Source organism: Gracilinanus agilis, chromosome 2 (genome assembly GCF_016433145.1).
Source record: "Gracilinanus agilis isolate LMUSP501 chromosome 2, AgileGrace, whole genome shotgun sequence".
Taxonomy (NCBI): domain Eukaryota; kingdom Metazoa; phylum Chordata; class Mammalia; order Didelphimorphia; family Didelphidae; genus Gracilinanus; species Gracilinanus agilis.
The window spans coordinates 576,529,406-576,543,908 of record NC_058131.1 but is presented as its reverse complement, the minus strand read 5'-3'; the positions used below and the strand labels follow the sequence as shown (position 1 = coordinate 576,543,908).

General features: G+C 38.0%; 1 protein-coding gene across 1 annotated transcript in view; it reads left to right on the top strand.

Moving 5' to 3' along the window:
* TLN2 (talin 2) overlaps positions 1-14,503 on the top strand; it is a 252,871-nt gene that overhangs the window by 163,885 nt on the left and 74,483 nt on the right. Inside the window, exons 40-42 of the mRNA XM_044660127.1 lie at positions 4,551-4,697; positions 8,088-8,189; positions 10,887-11,006. Coding sequence (XP_044516062.1) covers positions 4,551-4,697; positions 8,088-8,189; positions 10,887-11,006 — 369 coding nt within the window. The remainder of the gene's footprint in view (positions 1-4,550; positions 4,698-8,087; positions 8,190-10,886; positions 11,007-14,503) is intronic.

Below are 14,503 nucleotides of genomic sequence, written 5' to 3'. Positions count from 1 at the left end.
TCATTATTTGTCACATTTGAGAAAATCATTCTTGATTCCCATGACCTGCCCATTATTTTTGAAAGCGGAATAAGTTCTGGATGTTTTAATAACCTCCATTCCTGAACTGTTTACTTCTTTTGCTTTAGTAACTTCAGTAAAATAGCATTTATATTTTTCCATTGGTAGGAAGGCAGTGTAGTAAAAGGGAAAGAATATTACTGGTTCTGGTGTCAGAATTCCTGGGTTCAAAGCCTGCCTCTCATGCTTACTTAATCTGTATGACCAGCCACTAACCTCTCAGGGCCTCAGTCTCATCATATGTAAAATAAAAAGGTTGGAATAGGTAGTCTATGAGTTCCCTCCCAGTTTTACATCTACTCACCTATGTTATCTATCGCATCAAGGCTAGTCTAGTGTTTGAGTGTTCGTTTTTCATTCCCATAGAAAGAGAACAAGTCCAGGGCAGCTAGGTAGCATGGTAGATAGAGAACCAGCTCTGGAGTTGGGGAGATCCAGGTTCAGATATGGCCTCAGACACTTCTAACTGTGTGACTCTGGACAAGTCATTTATCTCTTCTGTCTTAGAAGTTATACTAAAGAGATATCTAGGTGGCTCTGCAGATAGAGAGCCTGGAACCAGGAGGTCCTGGGTTCACTCTGGCCTCAGACACTTTATAGTTTTGCAACCTTGGGCAGGTCTTTTAACCCCCAATTGCCTGACTTTTATTGCTCTTCTGCCTTGAAACCTATACTTGGGGTCAAAAAAAGAGGAAGGAAGAAAGGAAGGAAGGGAAGAAAGAAAGAAAGGAAGAAGGAAACAAAGAAAGAAACAAGAAAGAAAGAGAGAGATGGATGGATGGGTGGATGGATGGATGAATGGATGGATGGATGGATGGATGGATGGATGGATGGATGGACACACGGATGGATGGACACATGGATGGATGGATTCTAAGTCAGAAGGTAAGGGTTTACAAAAAAGAAAAGATAAAAGAACACCACAATGTGACTTTCAGAGAGTTGAGGCCTTCCTTGATAAAGAGCTATGGTCCAATCATTCTACTAAGTTCATTTTTGTAGGAATGATAATGGTTCTGTTCTGGTCTAAGTACATATATTCTTGCACATTTCTCTTTCAGGAACATCTGGACCAATGATTTGATCAGTATAGGGAACTCCCAGTAAGGAAAGTTCCTAGATTAATGCCAATGAGCACCTCTTCTTCTGCAATTTATAGTCATAGAGACTTACCTGGGGCACAGAAAAGATATGTAAACTGCTTTGGGGCAAACAGCCAGTATGTATCATAGGTGCAACACTGAGTCAAGGCCTTCCACCTTGGTATGCCCTAAATTCTAGGCCATTCTTCAATAGTCCAGGAAAAGACTGAGATCCCAGAGCCTTGTTCTGAGCTCTTCCCATCAGACCTAACTTGTGTGATATCATTGCTCCGTAGTGAATCTAGTGACCCTTCCTCAGCCCACTTATTCCAATAAGCAACTTTTTAACAAGGTGAGGGGAGAAAGGAAGTATAGTTCTCTCTAACTGAGGCCAACTCTATCCTTTATGCTATAATTTTTCTCCCTTTATAACTAATCCTTATTTAAACATATCATGCTAAACATTAGAACAAGTCTTACAAGTTGAACATAGAAGGAACATTGGTTTGGAGTCTGATTTAAATCCAATTCTAATCTTTACTACCTGTATTGAGATTGGCATCCTTAACTGTATAATATTTGCAATAACTATCTCCCCAGGACTGTTGTGAGTAAATCTTTGTGAATTATGAATCTCTATTCTTTTGAGAAAGCTCCTGATGTTTCTGCTTCTTGCTGATCAAATCTTCTACCCTAATCTTGTCAAGATGGGGTGCAGTAACTGCAGTCAGAACACCGACCTAAACATCTTGTGCTGTGTTCCCATTTCCAGGCAGTCACTAGAATGTAGGTCTTGCACAGGCCTGCTGTTTATTCCCCATCTGTAAAATAGGGCAAATTATTATTCATAATGCATTTGAAAAATCTCACCCAAGAGGTGTTATTTAAATACAAAAGTCTCTCTCCTTTGGTGCTGTTAATAAGTGCTAATTATAAAATGCAGCTCTTCAAATATGGATTTGCTCCACTTCATTCACTACCTTTTTTTTTTTAATTTGATCCCCCTCAAGTTACAGAGTAAGGACACAAATCCTGATAGTTCAGATGATTGAGAAATGAAGAACCTCACAGATATATGTGTATAAATACAGGAAATCAACATGTCCCAGAAAAGTAATTTGTAAAATAAATTTTCAGAAACATGTTTTCTAATTGATTGTTATATACCATTTTATATATTATATAACATTATATACCATTAGTAATGCATTCTATTTCTTTAGTATTTGAAGGGTCCCTCGTTTTGTCCCTCCACCAAGGTAGATAACTCCTTTTTTATACCTTATCAGATGGTATCTGTGACTTTAGATATGTAGATAGATAGATAGATAGATAGATAGATAGATAGATAGATAGATAGATAGATAGATAGATAGATAGATCGATAGATCGATCGATCACCTAAGAGCTTTCTGGTGATGAATCTACCCAAACTTAGCTTGGTTGGACCTCATTTACAAATATGACTAGGTAGACCTTTTGAGCATGGTTGGACCTGTCAGAGCTTACTCTGCTCTACTGAAAGTGCTCTCATCACTATATCACCTTGAGACATCAGAAGATGACTTAGTTTTATTCTCTCATTAGATTACATTCCTTATCAGATTCCAAAGTATTGCCTGTACATGCCACCTCTGCTTCTGCCCTAGTCTCTCGGGCACCAAAGGACCCTTTAGCAAGAAAATCATAAAACTAAAATGAAGGAGTACAGAATGCTCCAAGCTCACAAAGAAAATTCATAACAAACAATATGGGGTTAGCAGCCAAATGCATATGGCAGCCCAAATAAATCTTGGGTATCATCACACTTGGGATATGTGTTTCATGCCTATCAAATACTCAGAACCATCCTCAGGCTAGTAGACCAGCCAAAATCCAGTGGTTCTTAAGCCAGGGACCCTTCCTTTGCTAAATAAATGTCAGGTATATTCACTCCAGAGGGAAAAGGGAAAGTAATGAATAGGTATCAAATAAGTGCCAACTATTTGCCAGACACTGTGTTAATTGTTATACAAATATTCTCTCATGATGATCTTCATTTAATCTTCACAAGTGACTCTCTATGCATCAGATCTGGCCTGTATAAAAACATCATGATGTTTTTATCATAAATCATAAATTCAGAGCAAGAAGGGAATTTAGAGATCTTGTAATCTAGTTTTCTAATTATACAGATAAAGAAACTGAGATTCAGAAAGACCTGTCCAAGGTCAAACAAATAATAAATGACAGAGAAAAGATTTGAACCCAGGTCTAACTGACTGCAAGAACCAGAATTCTGTTCACTATATCATCTTATACCATCCACATGTAATTATATATATATATATATATATTTTTTTTTAAAATCTTACTTTCTATCTTAGAATCAGTACTAAGGAGGGCAGCTAGATGGCTCAGTGGATTGAGAGCCAGGCCTAGAGATAGGAGATCCTGGGTTCAAACTGACCTCTGACACTACCTAGCTGTGTGACCCTGGGCAAGTCACTTGACCCATTGCCTAGTCCTTACTGTTCTTCTGTCTTGAAAGCACTACACAGTATTAATTCTAAGAAAGAAGATAAGGTTTAAAAAATAAAAGAATCAATACAAAGTACTCTAAGGCAGAAGAGTGGTAAGAGTAGACAGTTGAGGTTAAGTGAGTTGCAAAGGGTCACAGATCTAAGAAATGTCTGAGATCAGATTTGAATCCAGATCCTCCTAACTCCCGACATGACACTATCCGGCATTCTATTTAGCTGCCCTAATCATATAATATTTTGTCATTGCCCTCCCCCCAATTTTTTTTGCTGTTACTTTTTCTCAAGCTTATTTTTTCTATGCATATAATAATTACAAAACATATTTCTAGGCTTTGCTGGCTCTTCTGCAAAGATGACTGCTTAATTAGGGAATATGGAAGAAAATAGTTGCAATATGAAATTGCATACTTTTGTTGAAAATCCCATTAAACAGATGTGGTTCATAGTTGTAGAATTCTTTGCAGAGTGACTAGCCGAGTAGTATACACAGTGATATATTTCTCGCTGATGCGATGTGACCACCTAAAATCTTTACCACTGATGTAGATGGACTGTGGTGGGGAGTTGTGCCATATTGGAATAGTAGCAGCTAGCTCTCTTGGCTCTCTTGGAAACCTGGCCTCAGCCAAAGGGAAGGGAGAGAGGCACTGTCGAGAAATGAAGAGAGCACTAGATTTGGTGCCAAAAGACCTGAGTCTGAATTCTGCCACTGCTCCTTACCACCTGTTTGACATTGGATAAGTCACTAGATGGCTTTGAGTGTCGGTTATCTCTGAGGTCTCTTCTTCCATCTCTAAATCTATGATCCTATAAAATATCCTTAAGGATTTTCTTAGAGATTATTTTGCAATCTAAACATTTTTTTCCTCTTCTTTTCTCTTCCTAGGCACAGCACACCCACGATGCCATCACAGAGGCTGCCCAGCTGATGAAAGAAGCGGTGGATGATATTATGGTCACCCTAAATGAAGCTGCCAGTGAAGTAGGAATGGTGGGAGGAATGGTGGATGCCATTGCAGAAGCCATGAGTAAGGTGGGCTCTTTTTATAGCTTGAAACTAACTCATCATCCTTTCTTGATTCTTGATTCTAGACAATAGAACCTGGCCCTGGAGTTAGACCTAAGTTCAAATCTGACCTCAGACACTTACTGTCTGACTCTGTGATTCTGAGAGAGTCACTTAACCCTCTTTGCTTCTGTTTCTTCATCTGTAAAATGAACTGGAGAAGGAAATAACGAATAGTATCTTTGCTAAGAAAAACCCCAAATGGGGTCACAAAGAGTCAGACAAAGCTGAAACAACTCAACAACAACCAGGTTCAAATCTAGCCTCAGGCATAATTAGCTATATAATCTTAGGTGATTCATTTATCCCCTGCCTTCCTCAGATTCCTCAACTGTAAAATGGGGATAATAATACTTCCCAAGAATGCTGAGGATCAATCAAATAGGATAATATTTGGGAAGCACTTAGCACAGTGCCTGGCAAATAGTAATCTCTAATTTTTATTATCATTAGCTTCCCTTATTACTTAGATAATTTTCCTTTTCAGACTTTCAGCTTCTCATTGCTCATAGCCACTGTGTTGTTTTTCAATCATATATCAACCAGATAGTTCATTCTTCTTCTATAAACACAGTCTTCGTAGTTTCCCAGTGGATCACCATATTCTACATAAGGAAAAATGATGACATTTGCATTGGTTAGTTAGGAGGAGAATACATCCAGGTATTCTTAGCAACTTGTCTCCTGCTGAATCCCAGAAAGTAGCACTTGCATTGTCCTATCAGGTTGACATTCATTAGTCCTCACAATTGTTCATCTACATCTAATTGCCATCGTTTGATGTCATACCCAAGAAATTGAGGCAACCATAATGGATAGAGGTCTTGTCTTGAAACATCTATTGTGAGTGCATTAATATGATTTTCAGGATAATAAGCAGTCATTAATTGCTAATTTAGAGAAGATTTGTTGCTATTGTATCAAAAAGTGGAGATAGCCTGAAACGAGATAGCACCATAATTAGAATAATTATCCTTAAACATTATGCAGTAATTATGCCTCATAGTTCAGACAAAGTAATAAGCCTGAACTAGAGTGTTGTGATTCCCTTTGAGGACTTCACTTGTATGTCTTGTCAAAGCACTCCTTTACCTTCTGGAGTTTTAAAGTTGATCTCTTGCTTTAAAACCGGTCAGTTTTGCAGAAACTGAATATAATATTCTTCTTGCTAGCACAGTTATCCAATATACCATGTATAGATCTTGGAATGGCATTCAGGAATGTATCTGTTTATTTATTAATTGAACTCCTAAGATGTCAAACTTTGGCATCTCCCCAGTAATTTATGAAAAATTCATAAATTTTTTAGAAATAAAAATGAAACAGTTGAAATCTTTTCACAACTTCAGAGTCTTATCCAGCTCAATCAATCTATTTGGGCCTTTCATGATTAATCTAATTCACTCCCTAATGTCAGAAGTATACTGCCCATTTTATGTGGAAGAATAAGGGAGTTGCCAGCAAGCTTGGGGAAAGTCTGATTTTACCTGACATTACTGGACTAGGACATGCTAATATCACAAATATTTGCTGCTTCCCCCTACACACACGTATAACAACCTTTTCACTGGCAGGGAACATCAGTATACGTAAATCCTTTCAGTGAGTCATATTATAAGGCCCTTTGGACACCAGTAAGGAGAAAAGGAATTTATGTCAATGTTTTATTTTATATAGGCATAAAAAGTATGATCTATGTTGCTTTGTGAAAAATAGAATCAGTGTTTAAAATATAACAAAGAGTACAGCTTGACAAAATAGGAACTTAAAAATTATTGCTGTATCTGAAGTTAGTTCTAGCAAAGGACTCAAATCATTGATTCACCATGTTCTTTCTCATAGATTATAATCTGTTGGGCTTACATTTTATCTCTGAATTTAAACATCAGGACCCAGAATCTTGTCTGGTGCCAGGTGGTTAAGGCAAGGTAACATATTAGCATTTAAATGGGACCTGCTGGAGACATGGAGCTTTATCCCAATGACTGACTAATAATATAGTAATTTAATAATAATAATAATAATAATAATAGTAATTTTATGCATTTGTTGTCCCTCAGACATGTAGATAGTTGTGTTCAAAAAGGACAGCCTTGCACTTGACTCTGAAGTGTTACTGAATTTTGGCAACTCATTAGATAGACATAGTTGAAGGAGACGAGAGATGGATGGATGGATGGATGGATGGATGGATGGATGGATGGATGGATGGATGGATGGATGGATGGACAGACAACTTGATTTCATTTGAGTCATTTTATTTATAAAAACAGTTATATTATTCCAGAGTGCCACATAAATTTCTATTATTTTTGTGAAAAAAATGAGAGAACGAGTGGGACCTGATGCTATAATTTTCAATTAAATTAATGTCATTGGAGTAATTTATAAAGTTTCCCTTAAATGAATATTTCAGCCTTTAATAATTTAAGCAATGCTATTGCTTTATTGTTGTTCCCATTTTGTGTAATGATTAAATTGCATTAGCCTCATCTCTTATTCTTCACACATTACTATGACAGAGAAGCTATTTGGCAATGGCTCCATTTTTGATAGGAAAATTTTGATGGTCTAGCTGGAGTGGAATTGATGTTGTTGACATAAGTAATAATTGTATTCCAAGGAGTGATGATGATCATATACTCCCTATACCACCACATGTTTACAATGTTCTTTACTGCCATTTTTTATTCCTCATTAAATTATAGCACTAATTAATACCTTCCATCTAATGAACTCCTAAATGCTTTCCATACTTCCATATTCTTCCTGCTTCAGATGCATCTTGCACACAGATGCCAAATTAATCATCCAAAAACACTACTCACATCATTTACTCCTCTGTTTAAGATTCTATGCTGGCCCCCCACCACCTACCATAGTTTTGGTATTTTGACCTTACTGAAGTATTTGATAGTCTTAATCCTTTCTTGAGATTCTCCCTCCCTTGGGGAGCTGTAATATTCTTAATTGTAGCTCTTCCTCTACTTCTTTGACCTCTCCTTCTTTGGCTCTTCTTCTTATGTTCCCATCTTTGCAGGAAAGGATATCACTTCAATATCTCATTATCTTCAATATCTTCCTTTGCAGGGAAAGGAAGTGCTTAAACAAATACTTATTAAACTAGTACTTCCTTTTTCCTTTTCAACTGAATCTGTCCTGCTCAAATGGAGCCTCATTCTCACATGTTATTTGCCCAAACCACCATGAGGGCAGTTACTAATAAAACTACTGGGTTGCTTATGATCCCCTTTGTGGCATTATGTTATGATTCTGTAACTCTCTCATGGAAGAACTAAAATTTTCTCATGATGATGATGATAATCATTAAATTAAATTGCTTTCCACTCACTCTAGCTGGATGAAGGCACTCCTCCAGAACCAAAGGGAACTTTTGTTGATTACCAGACAACAGTAGTGAAATATTCCAAAGCCATTGCTATAACTGCACAAGAAATGGTAAGTAGGGAAGATGCTTTCCCCAAGCATTATTGGGTTTGTTTGTTTTTAATTCTCTACTCTTCACCACCCAATCACCAAAGCCTGATTTCATATTGGGAAGACAGAGGAAGTGTTTCTCCAGATTATTTTTCTTCTCCTCCCTTTTTTTTTGTCTAAACCAGCAAAGACACAGTTTATGGCAGGTATTTGCTGCCCTTCTAGTTATTTGATGCTTTAGAGCATTGGTATCAAACTCAAATAGAAACAGTTCCTTGTAGAGCACATATTGACTTAGGAAACCACAAATTAACATTGTCTGTATTGAATTTTTATTTATTTTGTCAAACATTTCCCAAATACATTTTAATTTGATTAAGACCACATGCACTTGCACTCAAGAGATTTCTGAGCCCACCTGGGTCTATGAGTTTGACACCTTTCCTCTACAGAACCAAGTCAAAATGTGCTGGTATTGATCCTGTTTGTAAGTAAATTCCCCAAACCAGGATTAGAGAAAGCCAAGGCATGGAGAAGAGATTGAGGTGAACAAAGGAAGAAAAATAGAGGAAGTCAGTCAGCAAGCATTTATTTATTAGCCAGAAAGGAAAGAGAAGAAGGAACAGAAAACACATCTGTTAGATGAAACTTTGTCTTGGAACTAAACTCAAGATGAAATTAATTGTGTACATCCTTGGATAAAGGACAGTGAATTATCAAATAGGCAGTGGTTTCATAAAAGTAGGCCTTGGTTTTTTGAAAGATAAATGACTACTTTTAAAATAGAATAAATAATATGTGTAAGAAAAGAATTACATTCAATCAAATGAAGATAGGACAGCTTATTTCTTGGACTCAAGTTAAATTCATTCAGTAATATTTTTATTTGCTTGATATATATGGCCACACTTGGGCCTCCAGCATCCTTTTCTAGACAGACTCAAATCCAGTTCTGAACCTACATCTGGTCTTCCATAAGGGCCAAGGTCCCATATCCAAAAGACTTTGTCATGTAAACCTCTGTCCACTAGAGGCTGAACTAGGACCAACAAAGTCTTTCCCCTCCCTCTAGCTACTCAGTTCACAGACCTGCCAGGTCTGTAACATGATTTTTTTCCCTTAGGGTAGGAAGGAGTGGCAGTGTTCATTCTAGCGTAATGGAAAACATTTGGGAATCAAGACCGGAGGTGGTGATTCTCATGGGAGCTACAGTTCTCAGGCTTGACTTTCAGAGAGAAGTGCAACAAACTGTGCCCCAAAAGTGCCCCTGTAATATCTCCACGGCCAGAGCTCTGGCTTGACTTAACCCTTAATGTCTATGCTCTTAATGAAGCCCTAGCTTTATGCTTAATCCCCACTTATGAGACGGCTGGTACAAATACTTCGAGTTTGCAGAAAATTATAGCCATATGTCTTAGGGTTAGCCCCCAAGTCATTGTGTTTCATTTTGACGCAAACAGAAATGAAGCAACTCTTTGGCTCTCCTTGTTCCATTTTGGGGCTAATGTTCATTTCCTGGTGACCCACATGGTAGGTCTGAAACCTAGAATCATTTTTTATATAAACATATGTTAAACTTCAAATGGAGAATGCTATACAGCTTCTCTTGCTTAAGGGTTTTATTATTTATACCACAAAAGGATGGCTGTCATCTCTAAAACTAAGAGGGGGAAAAATTTGGGGAAAACAACTTTCCCTTTTGGGAAGGGGAATAAAAGGACATTTCTGGGAGGTATTACTAAAACAATATTTAGGGGGAAATAAAAGGAATTTAGGAAGGGAATAACTCAAAATTCATTTAAGCTGAGCAAATTATAATGAAGTTTTTCATAACTAAAGTAACTTGAAAGAGAATTTTCACTCTTCTGTATGCCAAACAATGGAATTTGACAATTTTGGTTTGCTACATTAAGCTCTCCTTAATTCATACCTGAAATCTAATTTCCCCCAGGCCAATAACTATTTTAAATTTGTTTGTTCCCCTGCCCCACCTTCCAGAGCACTTATTTGTTTGGTACCTTCCACTGCTTTACTTCCTCACTCCTTTTCTCATCCCCAAAATGACACCTGGCCAAAATGAAAAGGCTAAATCCTCCCCGGCTCAGGGAAGTTCGTCTATGGCCGTCTCTAGGCTAGCTCTACGCTATTCTCCTGAGATTCCTGTAGAATAGTGGTCAGCCTGGAACAAAAAGGGCTAGAGACTTAATGGACCAAGCCTCTGGTGGCTGGGGGTGAGGAATTAAGAGACAGAGAAGGAAATGAGTGTTTGGCACGTGCCCCTGCGTTCCCCTGCAAATTTCTCTGAGTGAATTTTCTACCTGTGTTATTGGGCTGGCAGGAGAAGCTGGTTGCCTGCTGCTGATCATAGTTGCGTTGTCCTTGATCCAGGCCAAATGGGTTATGCTGTAGAAATGGGAAGCCTGGCCTCTTCTCTTTGCACACTCTCTATGCTGAGCATGCTAGCTGTGCAGCACCCTCAGCCCTATGTCTGCTAGCCCAAGGAGAGAGCAGCAATAGAGTGGAGGGAATGGAAATAAAGCATGTCTGTCTGGGTTTGGCTTTGCACTTAGTGATCTTCAGAACCATAACCCTAACATACTTTTTACAGGGTTAAAAAAAAAACTAGGAGATTATTTGGCTTCCAAATGGTATTAACCCATTATTCTTATGCATTTTCTATGTGTGTGTTTGTGTGTCCCGCTTGTTTTCTTTTTCCAGATGACTAAGTCGGTTACTAACCCGGAGGAATTGGGAGGACTTGCTTCACAAATGACCAGTGACTATGGGCATTTGGCTCTCCAGGGCCAAATGGCAGCAGCTACAGCTGAACCAGAAGAGGTCTGCCATCTTCAGACCTCTATTTTAACTAGTGAATGCATGCTGATATTCATACCCACATTCCTCTCCACAGCTCAGTTTCATTTTATGAGACCAGGGCCACAGAGTCCAAGCCAAATTTATTCCCCACCTACCCCAACCCTCCTTTTTTGCCCTGGGGTCTTGGATAAAACAGCTGCAGGATTTCCCTGAACCTTACTTCCTTTCTAGCCACCTGGATGGAGAAATAGATTACCCTGCACACAGACCTCCTAAGATCATGGTAAAGTGAGTATAGAATATAAACTTCCAGATAGAAGAGGTCTGTCTATTATACTGATGCATCACCTACCATCTAGGCTTCTTGGCACTCACAGCTCATAGCATCTGTGCACTAGGACTTGCATGATATAAGGAGAAGAGATAGGAAAGCCTGTGAGGTCTAGACATAAACTCCAGGATGTTCTCTCAGCTATCCTCTCTCTCCTCCTCTCCAGGACCAGTTAACTTGGCTCATTTTTTACTATACGTTTTTGTGCTTTGTCAAGTGTGAAAGAAATATAAGATATTATATAGTTGGATGGGATTTTTATGGCCATCCATTCAACCCATATCTTAAAAAAGAATCCTTTCTACAATGGTCATCTTTGCTTAAAGTCCTAAAGTGAGGGGGAAATCATCTACAACTTCTCAAGAGAGTCCATCCCACTTTTGGTCAGCTCTAACCATTAGGATGTTTTTCCTGACGTCAAGCCCAAATTTACTCCTTTGCAGATTTTACCTGCCGCTCCTAATTCTGACAGCAAAACGTGGCAGATCCCTCATCCATCAGACAGCCGAAGGAACTTAGGAAAGAGTCCTAAGTTTATGGGGGTCAGCCACTCTCAGCTACGTGAGCAAATTTCCCAGAGCAAGTTGCCACCCAAGTTACTGACAATTTCTTCCTAAAAAAAAAACAAAACAGATCAGACCTGCATTCTGTGCCTTATGGGGGCTCCCCCCTTTTATCTCTTACTAGTATATTTTTGACCTCACTCCTAATTGTTCTTTATTCTCAGCCAAATCTCCTCACCAGATTCAAAGCAGACATCTGCATCCCTCTGGTCAGGTCCTTACTATCTCAGATGTCCCCCTCCTTCCCTTCGCCACCTCCATGGTGGCTGTGCTCTACTCAATGCTCATAAGACGAGTAGGGAAATCTATCTGGCCTAATATAAAATCCATTTCTAATATGTAGAATCTAATTGGATGGTTGGATGATTGCTTTAGGTGGTAGGACCCTTTAGAAAAATGTAGATAGACCAGATTTTTCAAGGGGAAAGATCCATGGAATTTTGGGATTGTTAAAGCCTAGCAATAGTCTTGCCTTGACAATCAGTGTTCCCACAGAGAAAATATTCTAAACCTATAATGCAAAAAATGGTGTAGAAGATGAAAGTAACAAACTACAGTCATGAATACACTGGGTTACTTAAGGGAGAAGACTGAATCCTTTTTCCTTTTACCTTTATAATTAAGGTTAGTATCCAGGAGTTCACGAAATACTGGCATTTCTTCCCATTTGTTTTTTTTTTACTATATTAGTACCTAAAGACACTTCAGAAATAAACATATAAATAAAAGTTGCTATCTAATATATGGCATGATAATGGCATGTAATTATATATATATATATATATATGTGTATGGCATGATCAGGCAGCATGTCATTGTCCAGCAGTTTTCAAGCGTTTTGATCTCAGGACTGTTTTAACTCTCTTAAAAAGTGAGGACCCCCAGATCAGCTGGGTAGCACAGTGGCTATTCAATGCCAGGCACAGAGTCAGGATGTCTAACCTCAGACACTTCCTAGCTGGGTAACCCTGGTAAAGTCACTCAACCCCAATGGCCTAGCCCTTGCCACTCTTTTGCCTTAGAATTGATACAAAGATAGAAGGTGAGGGTTTGGTTTGTTTTTTTTTTTTAATTGTGGACCCCCTCCAAAGAGCATTTCTTTATGTGGACTATATCCATTGATATTTAGCATGCTAAAATTAAAATTTCTTAGTGTTATTAGCAAAAAAATTTATTACAATTTTTTTTAATTTACTACAAAAATTACCCCAAAAATTTTTATTACAAAAGTAATTTTTACTTTTTAGCTCCTTCCCCAAAAAAGAGAGTTCCTTGGACTAAACTTTGAGAACTAAAGACATAGTAGATAGTAAGCAAGCCTCAGAGTCAGGAAGACTTGAATTCAGATTCCATCTCTGACCACTTCCAGACTGTGTAACCCTGGGCAAGTCGCTTAATCTCTTAGCGATTCAGGCAATTCTCTCTTCATAAAAAATGTACCTAATATATACAGACAGATATTTTCTTCTTTGGAAGTTCCTTATACCAACATGATCTTGTTTAGTATGCTACAATTGTTTTTATTTATATGTGTTTTATAGATATAGTGATATATTATACATATGTATGATATAAAAATTGAGCCATAAACCCAAAGTTCCAGGAGTAGCCACAGTCCTGAATTTTGATATTTAAATGTGAGTTTTCATATATCTAAGTGAAAGCACGACTAATAATAGAATAGCATGTTAATAATGTAACCCCAACTCCCACCACAAAGTGCTCTGCAGGTATGAATCAGTGATTCTTTCAAGTCAGTACCAAGACTAAATTGTTTCCAAATTTATGCATGAGACTTCTGTTGATACAACTACTAGGAAGGCTAATTATTTTAAGAAAAATAGCCTGTCTTCAGAAATATATCTTTGGCTTTCATAAAGCAAAAAAGGATTTTTACATTGCAGTAAGAGAGAACTTGGTTAACCAAAGGAGGAACTACCATACTTGAGAGGGGAATTGAATATTGAAATTGGTAAGTTGCAGTGTGGTATAGTGGAAAGAGCTTTGAAAATAAGAATCAGATCTGGCCTGGAAGCCCGGCTCCTACTCTTCCTGGCTGTGAGACTGTGGATAAGTCACTTAAAAACTCCACAAACCTTAGTTTCCTCATTTTTTAAATAGAACTGATACTACCTGGGAGCCATTATTCTATTGTGTAAATTTTAAAATGCCATGGAAGTCCAAATGATTATATTATTGTTCAAAGAGAGAATTGAAACACCTTTCCTAAAAAACCTTTAAAAACACCCATCAAGTTGCTTGAACCCCATCACCTAACCTTTCCTGCTCTTATGCCTTGGAACTGATCAATTTTAAGAGAAGAAAAAAAAGCATCTATCAGCCACCGTCTCTCTAGAGACCATATGATCAATGGGGTCTTTTGCAGCCCTAAGATTCTACAAACCACTCAGCCTCTGTAAGAAATGAACAGAATGTTTTATTCTAGCGTAGTCAGGCAAACGCAAAATATATAGTAATGAAAAAAGTCAGGAAAGGAAATTATCTGCTAAACACACAGCTGCAAATTACTGTCGATACTGATCTCTCAAATATTTTTCGGTTTATGGAGGCTGATGTTTTCATTAAGTTTTCATTTTGTTGTTTTTTCACCATCACATCTTGAG